Below are 20,547 nucleotides of genomic sequence, written 5' to 3'. Positions count from 1 at the left end.
TGGTCATGGAGCAGCCACAGCCAGATCCATGAGTGTGCGGAACCAGAGCTGGCGTGGCCACACCAGGGCGATCATAATGACTCATGCCTTATCCCTTTTGATTTTCAATAGGACCCTGCTGATCAGCGGAACTGGCATGAATGCATACATCAGATCCCCCGTCCATGACAGGAGAAAGGCATCAGAAAGGGCGCCCCTGCCAAAGCCTTAGAGAGAGCAGAACTGATGACACTTCCTGTTCTGGATGGTGGCAAACACATCCATTCAGGGAGCCCACCACTTCTAGAAAAGCACCCGGACGACCTCCAAGTGGAGCGACCACTTGTGGTGCAAGAAAAAGGACCTGCTGAGGAGATCCACCAGCATGTTTTGGACGCAGAGAAGATGCGAAGCTTCCAGGTGGATCACGTGCTGGATGCAAAAGTCCCACAGGCAGAGTGCTTCCTGACAGACAGCTGACGAGTGCACTCCCCCTTGCCTGTTGACACACAAGACTGACGCCACGTTGTCTGTCAACACCTGCACTACCCCACCGGACAACTGTAGCAGGAAGACACCACAGGCTAGGCGGATGGCTCTGAGTTCCCTGACATTTATATGTAACACCAGCTCCTCTGGAGACCATGTCCCCTGGGTCTTCAGCATACCGAGATGTGCTCCCCAACCAAGGTCGGAGACATCCAATATCAGGAAGACCGTGGGCCATGGACATTCAAACGGCACTCCTTCCAGCACTAACCCTGTGTCAGTCCAGCACTGCAGAGAGGTAAGCATCTTCAGCGGGATCGTGATTATCGTGTCCAGATGATCCCTGGATGGAGAATAGACAGTCGCTAGCCCCAACTGAAGGGGCTGCAGTCTGATCTTCACATGATGGACGACGCAAGTGCACGCTGCCATATGACCCAATAGTATGAGGCAGACCCAGTCCGTGGTGAGCGGATGTGCTGAGATGCTGTCAACGAGATCTGACATTTTCCTGAATCTCTCCTGCATCAGAAATGCCCTGGCTCAGGCAGAGTTCAGTACCACTCCGATAAACTCTATCCTTTGGATTAATGTTGATTTTTGCTCATTTATCAACAGATCCAGGGCATGGCACGTGGATTGCAGCATGGTGACACTGCGCTGGACCTGGGTCCTGGAGTGGCCCTTGCTGAGCCCGTTGTCGAGGTATGGGTAAATCTGGATACCCCGACGTCTGAGGTAAGCCACCACCACCGACATGTACTTGGTAAACACCCTCGGGGCTGTTGCTAGGCTGAAAGTTAGCACTGCAAACAGGTAGTGGGCAGTCCCAAACGTGAAGCACAGGAAAAGTCTATGTCCATGGAATATCGATACATGGAAGTGAGCATCTTTCAAATCGAGGGCAGTGTACCAGTCTCCTGGATCCAGGGAAGGGATGGAGGAGGCCAGGGGGCCCATGCAAAACTTCAACTTCTTCAGATATTTGTTGGGGTTTTGCAGGTCCAAGATTGGTCTTTGACCGCCCTTGGACTTTGGGATTTAAAAAAAATAATGGGAGTAAAGCCCCTTGCCCCTGAAATTTAGGGGAACTTCCTTCACAGCTCCCACCTGCTGAAGGCCTGCACCTCCCAAGCGAACAGACTCTCATGAGAAGGGTCCCTGAAGAGGGAGGGACTGGGAGGAGGGGACGGATGGACATAAATAAATTGAAGGGTATAACCCTGAGCCACAGTGCTGAGAACCCATCGGTCCAACACTGTAGAGGCCCAAGCAGGGAGGAAAAGGGGACAGGCAGTTGGAGAAAAGCTGGGAAGCAGGATCCAGGACAGGCTGGAAGGTCACCACTGAGCGCACCCTCAAAATGCCCGCTTACCACCCTGCTGGTTGTGGGTGGAGCTCTAATGAATGGAGGATGTTGGCTGATGGCCTTGCCAGTGCTTATAACCCTTGCCTTCTTGTGGAAGGGCTCCAACCAAGGCTTACTCCCCAACCTCTGGGGCTGTTCCAGCTTAAACAGCTTTCTTGCCAGCCCCGGGGTGTACAGGCCCAGGGTCCGCAGGGTTGCCCTCGAGTCTTTTATATCATGCAATTTGGTATCTATTTGTTTGGAGAACAGTGCCAGGCCATCAAATGGAAGGTCCTGGATCGACTGCTGAACCGCCGTCAAAAGGCCTGAAGATTGTAACCAGGATACTCACCTCATGGAGATAGCTGAGGCCATGGTTCAGGCCGCAGAGTCTGCCACATCTGAGGCCACTTGAAGGGTTGCCCTTGCCACCACCTTGCCCTCATTGAGGATTGCCAGGAATTCTTTCCTGGGCTCCTCAGGCAGCAAGTCCGAAAACTTGGCCATGGACTGACAGATATTAAAGTCATAGCGGCCAAGCAAGGACTGATAGTTGGCCACTCACAGCTGGAGGCTGAAAGATAAATACATTTTCTTTTCATAGCGATCGAGTCTCTTTGCCTCTTTATTTTTGGGCTCATTGACTGCAGACACCACCAGTGAGCTTGGGGCAGGGTGAGCGTACAGGTATTCATAACCCTTAGAGGGTACATAGTATTTATGTTCTCCTCACTTGGAAATGGGGGGGGCCGTGATGAAGGCGTCTGCCAAAGAGTCTTAGTAATTTTTGCCACTCCCTCGTGAACGGGCAATGCCACCCTGGCAGGGGCTGCCAAACTTAGCACATCGAAGAAGGAGTCTCAGGGCTCTGCCAACTCCTCGGCTTCAAGACCCATGTTTGAGGTGACCCTCTTTAAGAGCTCTTGATGAGCCTTGGCATCATCCTGGGGGACTGGGTGAGAGGCTCCGTAATCGTTTTATCAGGCGAGGATGAAGGAGGCAGATATTGGTGGGTATTCCATCTTCATCACCTCCTCCATGGGCACCTCCGCCGTGGCCAGGTGACCTTGAAGGGTCCGCTATAGGGTCATGTCTATGTGTGGGGGAGGGGGAAGGGAGACCATTGCTGACCACTTTTCTGATGCTCCCAAGGCCAACCTATGTCCCTGTGAAGGCTGTGGAAACCCCCAGGGTTTCCAGAGGTGCCAGGGGGCAGACCACTGGCACCAGGAGGTGCTGCAGGGAAAGCCAGTGCCCCCGATGGGTGGCCCTGACTTGCTGGCAGGGACTCCTCCTCGCTGTCAGAGCCCAAGAGGAAGGTCCGTGTCTGGGGGGCCAGGACAGTGCCCAGGCCATCTGTCTACCCATCCCATTGTTGCTGACCTCAGAGCTCCACTGAGGATCTGCATGAGGGCGAAGATCCCTTGTGCCACGATCCCGGTGAATGGTGGTGGCATTCGGCAGATCAGTGACAGTAACTCGGTGATCTACACCTGCCTGACGCTTACTGAGTGATCAGTCAAGCGGGAACAGGACCGAGTGGGCTGCTGCACTGGGGATCGCCGGCATGCCTGTGGCAAACCGTACTGGCATTCCAGCAACCGGTAATGGCTCCCTGAACCCGTGGCTCAAACTGCTGCAGCAGTGCCATACACTGGGAGAGTGTACCGGGGCTGTGTGAATGGGTGCTGCACCTCCGTGGGTCTGCGTTGTTCCCACTGGCGATTGCCTCCTCGAGCCTGAGAAGCGCTGCCCGGAGTCCGGGGACTGACATCCAGGACCCTGATGGGTGGGCTGACCCACGACTGGGATGTGGTGGCTCTGCGCAGGCGAGCGCCGGCAGGACACTTCCTGTGGTGAGGAGCGGTGTCACACTGATGGGGACCGGTGGAGGGGTGTCAAGGCAGATTTTCCCCCGAAGCGGAGCACCTCCATGGCAGGCACCGGTAGGGACAATGTCCTTCGTGGCCTGAAAGGCCTCCGGTGTGGATGGCACTGCCAGGTGCCGAATGCCTCTGCCACTTCCTGGGGTGGCGAGCTGATCCTGTAGTGGGCTAGCCCGCTCAGCAGAAGCTGGGTCCTGATCTTCATCCGGAGGTGAAAAGCTGCCCCTCATGGGTCTTTGCTCCCCTCTGGCCCACTCCTTCCCTTTACGGAACGCAAGAGAACATCCGCTCCCGGCCTTTCTTTGCTTTCTAGCTGGTACCGGGGAGGGGGATCAATGCTGGTCCGCAGTCGGTGCCGGTGACATGCTCCGCACCAAGGCCACGGTGCTAGGAGCGGAGTCTGATCTGGACGGCTCTAGTGCTGGTGTAAGTGCTGACTCCCTGAGGAGCGCTTGGAAGCGAATGTCCCACTCCTTTTTTGGTCCAAGGTTTAAAACTTTTACAAATGCAACACTTGTCACTAATGTGGGTTTCCCCAAGCACTTCGAACAGCTACTGTTGTGGTCACTGACTGGCATAGGTTTTCTGCAACAGTCACAGGGTTTGAAGTCCCGTCAGAGACTACAAGCTAACACTAAACTACAGTCAGGGAACTAAAAACTAACAACTTTTCAATAACTATATATGTTCAAGTTCACAACGAGCAGTTGAGAGGAGTAAGCTTCCTGAGGTAAGGCGATGTTCCAGCACCATCACTGGTGATAAGAAGCAACTAAGGGTGGGGGGAGCCAGCAGCACCCCTTATACTGCGGCATACACAAACTACTTCAGACGGCGCCAGAGCATGTCCCCTACAAATACCACAGAGGGAAAAACTTCCGGCACTAGCACATGTGGCGAGCACACACACCTACAATGGAATAGACATGAGCAAGCATTCTAAGAAGTAAAGTTTACTTAAAGAATAGATCTAACTGTTCAAAACTAGTTTTATTCAATTTTTGAAAGCAAGGTCTATCCTTAATACAGGAAAACAAGAAAACCAGTGATTTGGAAGTCAAGGGACCAGAGGGAGTTCCGATTTTTTTGTTCTAGCAGTTGGACGTTTGGGGGTGGGTGAACACCTCTTTGCACAAAACATCACTTGGAATATTTCAGAGCTCAAGGTGAAGTCCATGTGGCCCCCAACAACCAGAGCTTTTCAGAGAGTCCCTGGCTTTGGGGAAGGGCACAGGCACATCCCAAAACTGGGGATCTGCACTGACAACACTCAAAGGTGAACTTAAATTCCTGTATGTCCATCTTCCTATTAGTTACTATGTTAAAATGATCCTTATGAATACAAAGATCAACAAAGGATTTACCTTATCAAAAGAAGTTTTTTGCTCAGGTGGTGGGAAAGCAGCTTTTTGTTCTGGTGGTTGTGTTGTTGTAGTCTTCAACTGAGCAGTAATAGCCTGAACTTGAGCCATCACAGTATTATCTATGACTGGAGACTGGGGTTTTGGAGGCTGCTGAAAAGTCTGAAGAATCTGCTGAAGCTTAACAGAATAGATGTTAAATCAAAATGAGTTTTTCTATTTCAAAAAAATATTTCTGAACTCTTGTTAACAGAATAAGTTACACAATATTTGTAAGACAGATACAGATATAAAAACGTACACTAGACAGGTGGTTAGTTTTAAGAGGAGGTCAACATACTTGTGTGCAGGTATAGCACTCATTTGTTTACTCTTGATAGTTAGATGGGTACCAGCAATGGATTTGTTGGGCGGGAAGTCACTAGGAAGCAGAAGGAGATTCATAGAGACACTCTTGATATGTGTGGCCCTGCTCATCCTCCCCTGAGACAATCAATTATGTTCCTCCTAAAAATAGATTCTCCCTACAAGCCACACCAGAGCTCATTGGTTTAGTTTTTGCACTCTAGCCCCAGTATAGTTAGTAAAATGGCTGTTAGTGCAGAAGGTGAACATGCAATTTATTAGTCACAGGGGTTGTCTGTTGTAGCTGAACAGATGAAAGCATATATACACAGTCATGACAAATATGAGAGAACATTATGAACAGAGTGAATATTTTCATAAGTCCAGGTTTGGAAGTTTTGTTTGCTCTAATTCAGAGGAGGATTTACAAATTGAGTAATTCAGGTCAAAAGCAAATTCAATGGATTAAGGCTGTCTCTACTCTTAAGGGAAATATGGTGTCATCAAGAAAAACTTAGATGCTTTGGAAAATCAGGTTAAGTCTAAAAACCTATCTGTGTTAAAAAGAATGAATGTTGGGAGTGAATTCAGAGAGCTTGTTTTGAATATAAAAATCTAATCCAACGATCTAGGTAGAGAAAGTTTATATGACCCACAGGCCACCTTCTAGTACTTCAGAAGCAAAGATTGAGTGATCCTGCTCACTCTGCAAATGTTTGCTGAAGGGTGCTAAAGTAAAATATAGGAGAGAAAGTGTTTCTGGATAGTAAGTGCAATACACTGTTCATTACATTGATAATTTAACTATCTTGATAATTTAACAGTGAGGGTTATTGGAATGCGTCAGTGAATTTTCCACAAAAATATTGACATTACTGGATGTTTTACTCATAAAGACCATCGAATGTTCAAATAAGTTACCTTAACTCTTGAATTACGTATTTTTAAGGGTTTTATTTGGGGGAAGGGAGGGGTACAGTATTATTATGGATTTTGTATCAAGGCTGTAGAAGCAACTGCTGTAACTAAGTTAGGTGATTTGTGAGAGAATTAAAATTACAATTGTAACTGAAATACAGATAGCTTACCTGTTGTCCTTGTGTTGTCTGAAATAACTGAGCTACAGCTGCAAAGGCATCAGAACTAGGCAACTGTGATACAGTAGGTACTGAATTAGCAGTGACTTGGGTGGGTTCCGATAGAACCTTTGCTGGAGAGGGTGGTGAACCTGCAAGAGAATTACATTAAAAACCAGTCCTCTACAATTTAAGGTACTAAGTCCACGTGTGTAATATAAAATATTTTACCTTCCAATGAAGAGATAATACTCATTACTTTGTAAACTTAGCTATCCCCCTCAAAAGAATCGCTGATGTAATTAAATTCAGCCAAATCAATGCATCTGTATTCCGGTTTATACCGCTGTGAACTAGCCCTGACAACACGCTCTAACGTTCCTTTAGATATCCCATTTACTATCTAGCACCTGCATGCTCTGTATTCAATGACAGAAAACTACGAATATTGGATCTCATAGGAGGGAGTCCAATGCATGAAACTTTGACCCAATGTTCCATTTATAGTATTACAGTTTTTTGTTGTTGTTGTTGTTTTTTAAGGAGTTGAAGGTGAAAACTTACCTACTGAAATAGCACCAAACATTGCATATCAATACATTTGTAAAATAAGTTCCAACTGCAAAGTTTAAGTTTTTACTATTAAATAATTCTTTCATTAAATGATTTATTCTAGGTTCCTATCCAATGGTTTATTTAAGGAGAAACAGCTGTCAGTGCCCCCAAAAAGTTAAATCAGTGGCAGCACTCCAGATGACAATGCGCACCTCTAACAGAGGTAGCATACTGTGGACATGAACCACCACAGTATGTCGACCTAACTTAGGTCGACTCAATTTGTAGTGTAGACAAGGCCTGGGTAAGTTTCCCAGACCTGAAGAAGAAGAGCTCTGTGTAAGCTTGAAAGCTTCTCTATCTCACCAGTGGAACTTGGTCCAATAAAAGATATTACCACTTTGTGTGTCTAATATCCTGAGACCAACACAGCTACAACAACATTGCATATCACAATGCCTGACTTATTTGTATGAACATGTGGATCTATTGACAGTTTAAATAACTGCTTTCCCTTTCTGTAAGTCAACACTGCAAACAACATTCTGAAAAAATTGTTTCCCCAGAAGTCAAATGCAAGATTAAATGTTTTGTAATGTTTCCAAGAGTGTGATTTTGCTCAAAAAAATTACACCTCAAGACTTGCTCACTGCGTGTATTCAGTTACACTGCTTGCCTATGGGACAAAAGTAAGTTTACTACTTTTTACTCTTTGCTGGATAGGCTCTGCAGTGCTATGATTGAGCTGGATTCTATTCCATGTAATGCATTAACAGAATTGATTACTGCAGGGTCAAATTATTTCCTCTATTACACTTATGAAATCCCTCTGAAATCAGTAAGATTGCACAGCTAAATCTGAGGGAAAGGAATTTGGTCTGCTAGTTACCAGTGGCAGTACAGGAAAAGAAAAAAAATGCAGATCCCGGTCACATCTCAGAGTGAGTTTTGCAAGGCTGTCAGTGAGTTACTAGGCATAGCAAGTGATGTCTCTGAGCTCTGTTTTTCTGTATGTTTAGGAAAAGTGACAATAGGTGATGTCTTCCTAAACATTATTGAAAAACATTTCACAGAAATCTGTGAGCTGACACCATGCCTCACTTATACCAATTTAAACCATGTACAATACTGCACACCATTCAACACCAACCCCGTATCAGAGGTGTCGGAAGTACAAACTGGTTATTCAGGATGAGGATGGAGATGTGTGCTACAGATGGTGGAAGGAGATAGTTCAGAGAAGGCAAAAGACTGAGAAGGGAAACCAAAGAGTGGAGAATAGGTGGGGTGTTGAGTGACAATTATTTTCTTGTGTTTTATGGCTTGCACCAATGTGTTATGCGGTCTAAATAACCTTGCCTCAAGATTTTTGTGTTGCAACAAATACTAGTCACTAAAAATATGCTGTGTAGGCAATAATATTTTTATATACTTTAGGGCATGACGTTTCTCCATTGTAAGATGTTCCATACTTTACTGAATCAGATGCTTAAAAAGGAACATAGAATTATACACTGGGAAGTAATAAAAAAAGTCTCACAGATACAAGAAAATTAAGAAGAAAGTCATTTTTAGTGGGAACATTATTATCAACACCCAATAGGTCTATACATACTTAGTTGTATGGAAAGACCAAAAGCCATTTTGGAAATTATTGAAATTTGAGCTAATAACATATGTATAAATATACAGCAGCAACATTTATTCAGAATGTGTTCAGATTCTTCTATATAATTTTTGTGATAAAAGTGAATTTTGAAGTGTGCTAGTGAACTTGGTTTACAAACATGAGGTACTTTTACCTTAGTGTACCAAATAGTAACAAGTCATTGGTTCCATAACTTTTAATTTACAAGTTGTACTGACATTCGTACCTTCATTATTTGTAGCATTTTCTGCCATCGGGGCTGTACTACTAGTTCCTGCTGCCATATCCAGGAGAGGCTGAATGATCTCTATTTTAAACACTCCATTTTTCTGCCAAAGGTTCAGGACACGAACTATCTTACTCTGTTCAAATAAAATAAAGTATTAATATAGAACAAAATATTCCTAATGCATAGGCTCAAAATTTAGTTCTTGCACATAAAGAAACCGGTGACTGGATCAGTGGTCTTGTAGCATGCTCAACTTTTAGACACACCTTGATACCCTGTTACACAAGTTAGCAGGATCCACACTACTGGACCCCCCCACCCCTTCTTTTTTGGGGGGGAGCAGGGGGTACACTAAGATACCTTGTGCCACTCTCTAGCAAACTCCTCTGGCAAACCAAAAGAATAGCAGATATAGAAAATTACGAGTTGCATCCAGTCATATGGCCATTCAGGAGAGTTTGATGTGGCCTTTGGAAGAATCCCAGAAGGGGAAGGCAGTGAAGAGCCAAGAAAAGGTGAGAAAAAGACAACAAAAATGCAGAAGTGAAGTGGGAAAGTCTGACAAAAGGGAGTGAAAAGAAGTGAAAAGAAAATGCTAGAACAGAGTTTTGAAGGGGGGGGGGGGGGAAGAGAGAAATAAGACTATCTGCATTTCTTTCAGCTACAAATACAATTAACTGCAACAAGTCCCTCACAAGAAGGATCCCTGAAAAGGAAATAGTTTTGGCATGGTCTCCAATTGGACAAAGGCATGAACACAAAGAACAGAGAATAAGTTAAAAAAGAATTTATCATCATCAGGATCTCCACTGAAGTATTACCTCTAATATTACCACTACCCACACAAAGACGACTATGGCATTGCAGTCAAGGCAGAGAACCACCAAATTAGCTTTCACATAAGCAGGAACACACAATTAAGAATTCAGCAATTCAAAACATTCAAGAAGTTTTAGCTATACCTTGTCTTCAGATGGACAGAGATATAAATACTGGAATGTGGCAGTTATATTTTTAGAAAATCTTGGCCCAAAAACATCCTTGTCTGTTCCAAACTGGTGACGAGACTGACGAACAATAGAGTCAATAACATATAATCCAGGGACTTTATATTCTGGTTTGCACTGAAAAGATAAGATTGTTCCCAGTTATTGTAGGGTAGCATAAATAGTCCTAACAGCATAACCCCTCTAATACCCCAATAGGTTTCAGAATCGCTACAAGCAACCTGCACCTTGTACTTAATATTTTTCTGCAGGTCCCAATAGAAAACTTGAATTCTACTATTTACAGTTCTCTTTTTACCAGTACTATAGGGCTGTACAAGGAACTATGTCTAACACTACTAAATCTAATAGCAAAATGTGTTAGTAATGTGTACCCTGATAAACAAAGTAGCTAAAATATTTATCTTTGAGAAAGATTGGCATGGCAATACAATTTAAACCTGAGTAAAAACACTTACATAAAGCAAATACTCAAAATATTATTAATCATGAACCATAACCATCCAGGCCTTCCTACTAATTGAAAGACAATCTACAGGAAAAAGAATGAACTGCAGCAAGCCTATTTAAACACATGATGCAGCAAAAGTTTTACTATTTAAATCAATTTTATACTAATTAATTTGGTGGCCAGGACAATGTAAGGACTGAAATGAGTTAAGATGATAAATATGTAAGAGGAAGTAGTATATGAGATATTGATCTTAATAATGCAAAAAGCTAGTTCTGTTGTATGTAATAAAAAAGGTTGGAATAACTTGGAGAAAGCAGGACCACAAACAGTAGATACTGTGAAATGAAAATTGTTTAAATGAACAAATGTAGAAATCAAGAATGTAAAAAAAGAGATGACTTCCATGTATTATATAAGCATTGTGTCCTGTAATGTTTCTAAATGCAACTAAAATTAATTGGTGGCAGAGGTAGAGAGAAAGGAGATACTTTGATGTTTGTGAGCCTTTACGTAGTAAAGATTCACTGTCTCCCTTGCTACCTTAAGAAGCAGGGTCTGGGACTTGAACACAATTACTCTCTTACTTTCCAATATAGACCACCACCACTAGGACAGCAAGCTAGCTCTCTCTCGCTTTTCAGTCTCCTTCCACTAATTTAGAATTAATTAGATGCTTGAACATAAAGTGTTTATCCTTCTGATGTTGCCTTTTTTCATTTGGCATATATTGCTATTTCTTCTTGTTTGTCTAATGGAACTTAAATTAACATGCCTGTTGGGCTACTTTTGTGGACGGTGATGTATTAAACCTATTTTTCTAAGTTTCCAGGCACCAGGGTATGTAAGTTAAATTTTCTGGAAACATCAATCATAACGGTAGTGGTAAAAAGACACAATCAACTTGAAAAATTAGAAGAATGTGTGTTTCAAGCACTATATCTATCCTTAAATCTCACTGACAATTTCTGTCGTTTTACAATCACACTTTTTTTTATCTCCTGTTGCTATATGAAAGACTCACATGAACAGAGGGAAATGATTGACTATATACAAATTGCTGTCAAATGCGCAAAGAAAAAAAACGCTGAAAAAAGTTCTCTCTAAAAATAGAGTTTTTTTCTGATTTTTCAGTACAGTAAGTAGCCTTAGGTAATACTTGTAGTATTACTACAGTAACTCCTCCTCACTTAACGTTGTAGTTATGTTCCTGAAAAAATGTGACTTTAAGCGAAACGATGTTAAGCTAATCCAATTTCCCCATAAGAATTAATGTAAATGAGGGGGTTAGATTGCAGGGAATTTTTTTTTCCCCACCAGACAAAAGAATACACACACACACACACACACACACAGTATAAGTTTTAAACAAACAATTTAATACTGGTACACAGTGATGATGATTGTGAAGCTTGGTTGAAGTGGAGGAGTCAGAGGGAATGCCTTACTGCTAAATGATGAACTAGCAATTGGCTGAGCCCTCAAGGGTTAACTCTCACACTCTACAACAGGCCTGCACAACTCGTAAAGCGGCAAGGGCCACATTACTCCAAAGAAAACAGCCGAGGGCCGAAACCTCCCGACCCCGCAGAAACACCCCACCCCAGGGCCATCCAGCCCTGCAGAAACAAACCCTCCTTCCCCAGCGCCGCCCCACCAAAACAGCTGTGGGCCAAAAAGGAAGGTTGGGGGTGGAGAGGTGATACTTTATTTTAAATCAACCGGGGGCTCCCAGCTGAAGAGGTGGCTGGGAGCCCTCAGGGTCAAATTAAAGGGCTCGGGGCTCCGGTGCCTGGGGGAACCCGGCAGGGCCGGCTCTAGGTTTTTTGCTGCCCCAAGCAAAAAAAAATTTGGCTGCCCCCCGTCCCAGCCCTGGGCTCCCCCCTGTACCCCCTTGCTGCCCCAATCCAGGGCTCTCCCCCCACTGATCCACACCCCCTGCCGCCCCAGCACTGGGCTTCCCCCTTTCCTCCCCATCAGTGCCCTCCCCCCACCCTGCTGCTGCCCCAGCCCTGGGCTCCTCCCCACCAGTGCCTCCCCCCAACACACACCTCCTGCCTCCCCAGCCCTGGGTCACTGGTAACGCTCCCAGGGCAGGTCATTCAGCTGGAATTTTGGATGTGCACAAAACACAGACAGGATTGGTTCCCATATGGTTACAGAACTGCAGTAAAGTGGAACAATTTTCAGCTTGTGTGATTGGAGGATATCTGGATGCATATTATAAGACTGTCCTCCATAAATGAGGAAAAGTTGAGGTGCCTTTATTATTCTTTTGTTCCACTCTTTCTTTCTATGGGAAATTTGCCAATGCAATATCACTGTCTTCCTTTTAAACAAACAAAAAGGCAATGGCTGTTGAAAATAGCAATTCCAGTGCTAATAAGAATTTCTTGCTCAATTTTATCCTGCTTTTTCTACAGCAAGTTACAGTGGATCAGTATATTTGATTTGGGAGAAATGAATAACAGCTGCCCAAACTGAGCTTGAGCACTCCTGAATTTTGAGGGGTTCAAATCTGGAAGGCAGGTGCTGGGGGGGGGGGGCGCTGTGGGCTCCACGGGGGAGCATGGCAGCAATTTGTCTGGAGCTGCATGGAGCCAGACACGCTAGTCTGAGTGGCATGGTAAGGGGGCTGGGGTTGGAGAAGGGGTAGGGGTTCCAGGGGCAGTTAAGGGACAGGGAGCAGGGGTGGTTGGATGGGGCAGAGGTTCAGGGGCCGTCCGGGGACAGGCAGCAGTAGGATAGGCATGGGAGTCCCAGGGGTTTATCAGGGGACAGGTAGGGGGTGGGGTCCTGGGGGAAAGTTGGGGGGTCCTCAGGAGGGAGCAGTTGGGGACAAGGAGAAGGGAGGCTTAGATAGGGGCTGGGGTCCCAAGGGGCAGTTGGGGGCAGGGGTCTTGGGAGGGGGCAATCGGGGGACAAGGAGCAGCGGCATTTAGATAGGGGGTGGGGTTCTGGGGGGGCAGTTGGGGCAGGGGTCCGAGGAGGGGGCAAACAGCAGCCGCGTGCGGGGATTCAAACAGCTTTGGGCTGCCCGCAGCGGCGGGGAGCCCTGAGTCCTTTAAATCCCAGCCGCGGCTGGGAATCTCTGCGGGCAGCCCAGAGCCTTTTGACTCCCAGCCGCGGCTGGGATTTAAAGGGCTCTGGGCTCCCCGCGGTTGCTGGCAGCCCAGAGCTCTTTGCTTCCTGGCCGCGGCCGGGATTCAAAGGGCTCTGGGGTGCCCGCAGAGCGCCATGTGCGCGGGCCGTATGTTGTGCAGGCCTGCTCTACAAGGCAGCAGGAATGGAGAGAGGGGAGACAGCATCGCAGACAGAGACACACACCTTGTGTGAGATGCGTATTTCCCCTTTAAGTACGCTGACCTTACTCTTAAGTACACTGCCTTGTTAATTAGATCAGCTTGCTGAGACCGCAGCTGCTACCAGCAAGCTCCCTCCATCCTGTCCTGAGCCCTGTCGTGTGTCCCCCCTGCTCTATGGAAGATGGCGTAAGCGGGGTGCAGAAGAAGGGGGACACCCTGACAGCCCCCCTCTCCCTTCCCTCCCCGCCGCACAGCTAGCAGGAGTCTCGGGAGCAGCTCCCAAGGCAGAGGGCAGGAGCAGCACATGGCAGTGGGGGGAGGGACAGCTGAACTCCCGGCAACTGCTGCACAGGGAACTTAGGAGAGCGGGGAGCTGATAGGGGGGCTGCCGGTCCACCCTGGTTCCAAGCCACCACCAGCTAGCTGCAATGGGCTGCTCTTCCTGCAAGCAGTGGACAAAGCAGGCGGCTGCCAAACGACATTAGAAGTGAGCATTGCACAACTTTAAACGAGCATGTTCCCTAACTGATCAGCAACGTAACAACATTAACCAGGACGACTCTAAGTGAGGAGTTACTGTAGTTAATAAAAAATAGTGATAGAGCTGTGGATGTTTAAGTGCCCAATATCCCATTAAGTAAATATTAAAAATACTATAAAAGCACTTACCTTTTTGATAAACTTCTCTACTATCTGGACTACATGCTTGTAGAGCTGGAAAAGAGATGTGTGATCTGTTTAATCATTATCTGATTTACAGTGATGTATGATTTCAGAGGTATTTTAATTCTTTGTACATATTAACAATTAGGAAAACAAAAATATTCTAGTGTGTGATGCACTTCATCTCAAACATTCCTTAAAAAGTTTTCATGGAGAAAACTGACCATGCCATTAGAAGCATCTCACATCACAAATACATAACATGAAGACAGTACTATTGTGACAACTACTTTTTCCTTCGTTTTTAAATATTTTTTGTTAAATTTGATGTGATGGAATGTAATTACATGCTACAACATTTTGATTTTATCACACACAAATCATAACAAGACTGTAAACCATAGCATCAGAAAATGTCATTTTCTTAAAAGCAAATTGGTGTTACGGTTTTGCAGAGATACTGGCAGCATAACTCAAGATAAAGAACGTTCACTCACTTTCCTATGAAAAAAACCTCCAAAAGTCAAATAAGAGAAATCTTTACCAAGCTATACAATTCTAGAAATAATGTAAAAGATATGCATTTTTTAGAAATCAAGTACAATCCAAAAATAATGCTACTGGTATGGTCTGAATTTCTATTTCCGTTTTTCTTTACCTTAATAGCTTTAATGGCAGCTTTAGTAATGAGAATCATCTTTGCTCGGGAGATAGGAGGTTTCATCTCCATGAGTGAAAAGAGCTAAATAGAGAAAATAAATATTAAAAAAAATTCTGAAAGAAGCAAGCAAGTCAGTCAACATAACAATCAATGCAGGTTCTCGTCAACTGTCATGCAACCAAGATTGTGTTATAACAAGGCCTGAAATCAAGAGATTAGTCACTTCAACAATGCAATGACTGACTTGAAAGCCAATGTCTGAAGTTGTACAATCAATGTCAGGTTTGTTTTGGGGGTTTTTTTCGGTTTTTTTTTTGGGGGGGGGGTTTAAAGCCCCATCCATGGATTTAGCAGCTGTTGTCAGAAGATTTCATCTGTGTCTGCCTTACCAGTTATGAAACTAAGTATACATTAATTCCCAAATTCTAAACTATTTCATGGAAACTATCTGAAACCAAGGGAATAAACTGTAGTTTGACTTAAAGTTAATTAACCTGATCATCATCAGTTTGATCTTGATCTTGCAGTTTATACTTCTACACAGCTCCGGAGTCCAAAAAAGATTTTCCTATGAGCACAAACTTTTAACCATTGAGACCATCACAAACCAATATCCCATCTCTTACTCATCCTGTTACATATAGGTATAGCAGCATATATGCTAAATATCTCCCGTTTAACATTCCTGAAGTAGTAAGGGTGAAATACTACCACAGAAACTAACTGCATCAATTGCTTTGGAAATTTTCATACACTGAACTACTCTTCATGCTAATATTACACAGAGGGGAAGTTATTTATAAGTTCCTCAGAAATCAGGGCCAAGATTTTCAAAAGTAACTAATGACTTTGGATGATCAATGTGAGGCATCTCAAGAGCCTGATTTACAGAATTAACTAATTTCTTCAAATATAATCTAAGCACAACGTTTCTGTTTTAAGTACATTAAAAGTTGTCAGTGTTATTCTATTACCACCACCATTCAAGACAAAAAAAGGCCTGACAGTGTTAAATTTCTTTAAATACCTACTTTAAAATTAATTTTAACTGTAATGGGTTTGTAAGTGGTAAGAAAATTCATTAGTACCCAAAATGTTCTGTAAATTTGGGGAAGATACACTGTATTCCCCATGCATAATAAAACAGGGATTCAAACTACTACAAGGACAAAATCAACTCAACCTTAAAATGTGGATCCACAACTGGCACCTCTATAATTTAACAGCACCTGATGTGTGAAAAGTTAAAAACTTAATGGAACCGTTTTCTCTTAGAGTCAAGGTATTTAACACACACACACACACACACACACACACACTACTCTACCTCTTCGAGGTGATGAGCATTACCCTGAAAGGCAGAGTAATATTATCTCCATTTTGTATAGAGGGAAAGTTATAAACCCAGATTAAGCCTGGGTCTACACTACAAACTTATATCAATATAACTACATTGCTTAGGGGTGTGGAAATTCCACAGCCCTGAGCAACACAGTTATACCAATCTAACTCCCAGCATAGACAGTGCTATGTTGATGGGAGAGCGTCTACCATTGATACAGCTACTGTCTCTCGGGGAGCTGAAATACCTGCGCCGATGGGAGAAACTCTTTTGTTGGTGTATGCAGGTAGCATCTTCAATAAGCGCTACAGCTATGTCACTGCAGCGCTGTAAGTGTAGACATGCCCTAAGTAATTTGAACAAGACTATAAAGCAAGTAACAGATCCAGGAGAGGAAGTTCAAGGATCTTCTCTCCTTGTGGGCACAGAAGGGGTGAAGCAGCACTCCTCCCCACCCTCACCCACCACCTAATCACAGTAGAATTCTCCCACTGTCCACACAGCAGTACTTCCGAGTCTATAACATTGACTCCTCAGACTGCTGAAGACAGTGAAGCCATAGAGACAACCACTGTTCAGGTGGGTAGAAACAGGTGCAGAAGGGAGAAGAGAAACAACCAACAGCTACTTCACACCAGCACTAAACTGTGTAGCTTTTGCTAATAACTATACTGAAGTCTATATACACATAGATAATCTATGTCACAGTAAGTTATTTCACCTCAAAGAATAACTCACTAGAAAGACTATATAATCAAAGTTGCCAGGCTCTGATACAGTTTTTATTTTCTACTGAGCACTTCTGACAACACATGCCTGATCCAAAAGCTCCTTCCCTCCTGCCTGTCGTCCTCTCCCAGGTCTCACTGCAAAAATCATAGTACTGAGTCTGAGACCAGGTCAGCTGGCTCAGGCTAAAAATAGAAGTTTGGGCTTGCTGGAGCCCAGGCTCTCAGTTATTCCCGCATGTGGGGTCACAGAGCCCAAACTCCAGCCCAAGCCCAAACATCTACACTGCAATTTTACAGCCCCACAGCCTGAGCCTGATTCAGCCAATACAGGCTGTGCCATGCATCTTTTACTGGAGTATAGACATACCCTTTGAGGAAATGCCACTCTTGCTCCCCCTCCAACCTAAGAAGAGGTGCACCACCACTTTTCATCCTCTCCCTTTTAACTCCTGCCCTCTGTCATTAAGTCCATTTCTAGATCTCCCAGTCTATTAAATTGAATGTTTGGTGCTCTTTCCCTACACTGTCCTTGCTATTTGAAGGCATGTCTACAGTATCCCAGAGTTCAGATTAAGGGGATATGAATATCAGAGCACACCAAAGTGCTGCACTCTAACTCCCCAGTCTGTATGCAAACTTATAAGGTCGCGAGTTTGGACGTCTACACAGAGAAATTATAGCACAGCACTCTGGTGTGCCCTGCTAGTCACATCCCCATAGTCTGAACCGTGGGGCAATGTAGACAGGCCCTAAATTGCTGTTTACTATGGGCAGCAGTATGTAATTGACATGATTCTTGTGATCGAAAAGCCTGCAAGTCTTAAAATATCCTATACACATGGAAGAGTTCAAGGTAAAAAAAATACAGCTATATTTCAAAAAGAAAGAAAATAAATGAGCTATTATATAAATTTTTCTATTCCTCGGGGCTGTGTAATACACGAATCAGGACCTAGTAAATATCAGTTTAAAAGGCCTAATACCAGGATCCTCATCTTCAATAAGAACCCATTAGCCAAACACAACAAAGGAACAAGGAGAATTCTCTTTTGAACAGTTTAACCCAAAATAGAATTGTAGCCACCATATTAGTCCTTTTTTCTAGTATAATTGTTAAAGTGAGATCCTGGTAAGATGTTTAATAGCCCATTTCAGAGGCTGTCAGATTAGACAGATTTCTCCTCTCTTTCCAATTACTAAGGGAAAGAAAAAACAAAAGTAAATAGGTTTAGTTAAATAACTAACAAAATCATGGACTAAATACTTGCAGTCACAGCCACCAAGCTTTCAGCATAGTTACCAAAATGAAAAAAATCCAATATTGGCAGTAATTAAATACAGGAAGAACAAACAAGTACATGCTTGTTTCCTTAACTAGATTCCTAGTCCAGAAAGTATTTTTCTTTCAACAGCATCTTCCTTCAGGAGCTAGTAACCCAGTAACATAGAAGAGCCAGCCACCACATACAGCTGTTGAATCCGTTCTCTGTGTTATCATCAACCCTTTGAGCCAGATAATTTTTAACCCAGGAGTTTGGATGACCCTTCCACACAAGGAAAATTCCAGCTCCAGATTGGCTTTAACCAGTCAACATTTCAAACCAACAGATACATTCCAAGCTAGAATCCACCTCTGGCTGCCAGGAAGGATTAGTATGGCTAACTAAACATTGTGTGTCACCTGCTAGTTAGCTTCACACAATGAATGTGTTTCTCCCCTTTATCATTTTGAAGCTCAGTCTCTTTTTTGCTAAATTATTACACATTCCTTCTTTGAAGTCACTGTTGGGTGAACAAAGAGAATGCCAACACTGATTCTCCTGAATTTTAACATAAAAATATTGAAAGACAAAGTAACCATTAGCATGGAGATTTCTAAATTCTGATCTTCACACCAGCACTTCCATAAAAGCAGATTCTACTCCCTTGAAGCAGCTGTGGCCAGGAGGCTGACAGAAGGAAAGAAGAGTACAAGAAGCCAGTGTTGTATAAAGAAACCACTTCTTTCTTCCCATAGACCAAGGAGGAGTTGTTCCAGCCGAGAAAGCAACCAGCCTCCCACAAAAGAAACTTGTGTCAAGGCACTGTCCTCAGGAACAGTAGTTATTTCAGGAGTATAATAAAAAAGAACAAGGAACTTGCGGAGTGCAGAAGGTAGCCATGGACCCAGGAGGAGGTAGGAGCCAGGCCTGAAGATCAGGAGACCACTTCTAGAGACTGATATGATACAGCTAGGAACCAGAGAAGGATCCAAGTAGCAGGCAAGCACCCAGCAGGTAGGAAGTGGGAAACCAAATATGAAGCAGTGTATGAGGTAGGAGTTGGTAACATGGGGCCATTATCTAAGAAGCAAGAGACGCAGGAATTGAGGACTCTTAAAATAATCCACAAAAAAGAAAGAAATTAACAAGGGCCTTGAGGAAAGCAGGGCTGGCCAGAGGACTTGGGAATACTGCCTGTATTGCTGCAGATAGCACTTCCCAAGCAACAACAGCATGAACAGAGTGAAAGTGATGAGGACACCACAAGCAATATTCCCAAAGGGGACTCTGAAAGTGCATACATGGGGAAAATGGGGGTGGAAAGATATGGATCAAATTTAAATGCAAGTCTAAATTAATGAAGACAAGCTATTTAAAAAACTGCACCTACAATTTGTAACTAGCCCTTGGGATGGAACAAACAAAAATCTGTTTCCTTCCCTAATAATTTTCACATACTCCATTAAAATAAAACACGATGATTTGCAATTTTAGAGTTGATTACAACTGCTAAACTGTGGAAGTTATATAAAAATGTGGCAAAACCATGTTTTAAATTAAAAAATCTAATTGTGTGTTTACAAACCTTGTTAGTATCCCTTTAAATTAGTTTTGGTGTAAAATCTCACTGTTACAACAGGGATATGTTACAGTAAGGTTTATGTCCTTTCCACATATATGAGTGGGATGTCCCACTAAACTTTGGATCTTTTGTTATATACATTGAACCTAAATCAGGGTACATGCAGAAAAGCTATATTGTCACAAATCAGTAGAGAAGAGCAACATTCCAATAAAATTACCTACAAGAAACGTCAAATTTCTCAATTTAAAAACTGTCTTAAAATTCAACATCTTAATCAGTTTAAGAAACAGCACTTGGATAATCATGTAAAAACTGAAGTTTTTACTTTTTATGGCAATGCATATTTGATAAAATTAGCCAAAAATACACCAATTTAAAGCTTTAGAGAGTACTTTAAATTGACTACCTCATAACAGGGATCTTTCCCTACAAGCCTCTCCTGCGGGCAAACTGGACCTAAAACAGTAGATTTTCCTCCTTCCTCACTCTGCAGTGGAGCCAATCATTCTATGTGGATCACACTTTAGGTTTCATAGCTGTTCCCCAACCCCATCCACAGCTACTGATCTCATAGAATAAGAAATGAGAGATGGAGCCAAACTCCTCTCTCAGCATGTTCCATTT

General features: G+C 43.7%; 1 protein-coding gene across 3 annotated transcripts in view; it reads right to left on the bottom strand.

Moving 5' to 3' along the window:
* The window catches only part of SCAF4 (SR-related CTD associated factor 4), a 73,679-nt gene that overhangs the window by 39,537 nt on the left and 13,595 nt on the right, over positions 1 to 20,547 (bottom strand). For all 3 annotated transcript variants that reach the window (XM_039526612.1, XM_039526590.1, XM_039526601.1), the window contains exons 2-7: positions 15,001 to 15,084; positions 14,349 to 14,393; positions 9,879 to 10,040; positions 8,914 to 9,049; positions 6,497 to 6,636; positions 5,067 to 5,243 (exon numbers count right to left, since the gene is read on the bottom strand). In XM_039526612.1, coding sequence (XP_039382546.1) covers positions 5,067 to 5,243; positions 6,497 to 6,636; positions 8,914 to 9,049; positions 9,879 to 10,040; positions 14,349 to 14,393; positions 15,001 to 15,084 — 744 coding nt within the window. The remainder of the gene's footprint in view (positions 1 to 5,066; positions 5,244 to 6,496; positions 6,637 to 8,913; positions 9,050 to 9,878; positions 10,041 to 14,348; positions 14,394 to 15,000; positions 15,085 to 20,547) is intronic.

The sequence above is a fragment of the Mauremys reevesii genome, linkage group 1 (genome assembly GCF_016161935.1).
Source record: "Mauremys reevesii isolate NIE-2019 linkage group 1, ASM1616193v1, whole genome shotgun sequence".
NCBI classification, from domain to species: domain Eukaryota; kingdom Metazoa; phylum Chordata; order Testudines; family Geoemydidae; genus Mauremys; species Mauremys reevesii.
Note: the sequence above shows the minus strand (reverse complement) of the source record. Positions and strands in the feature narration are given on the sequence as shown.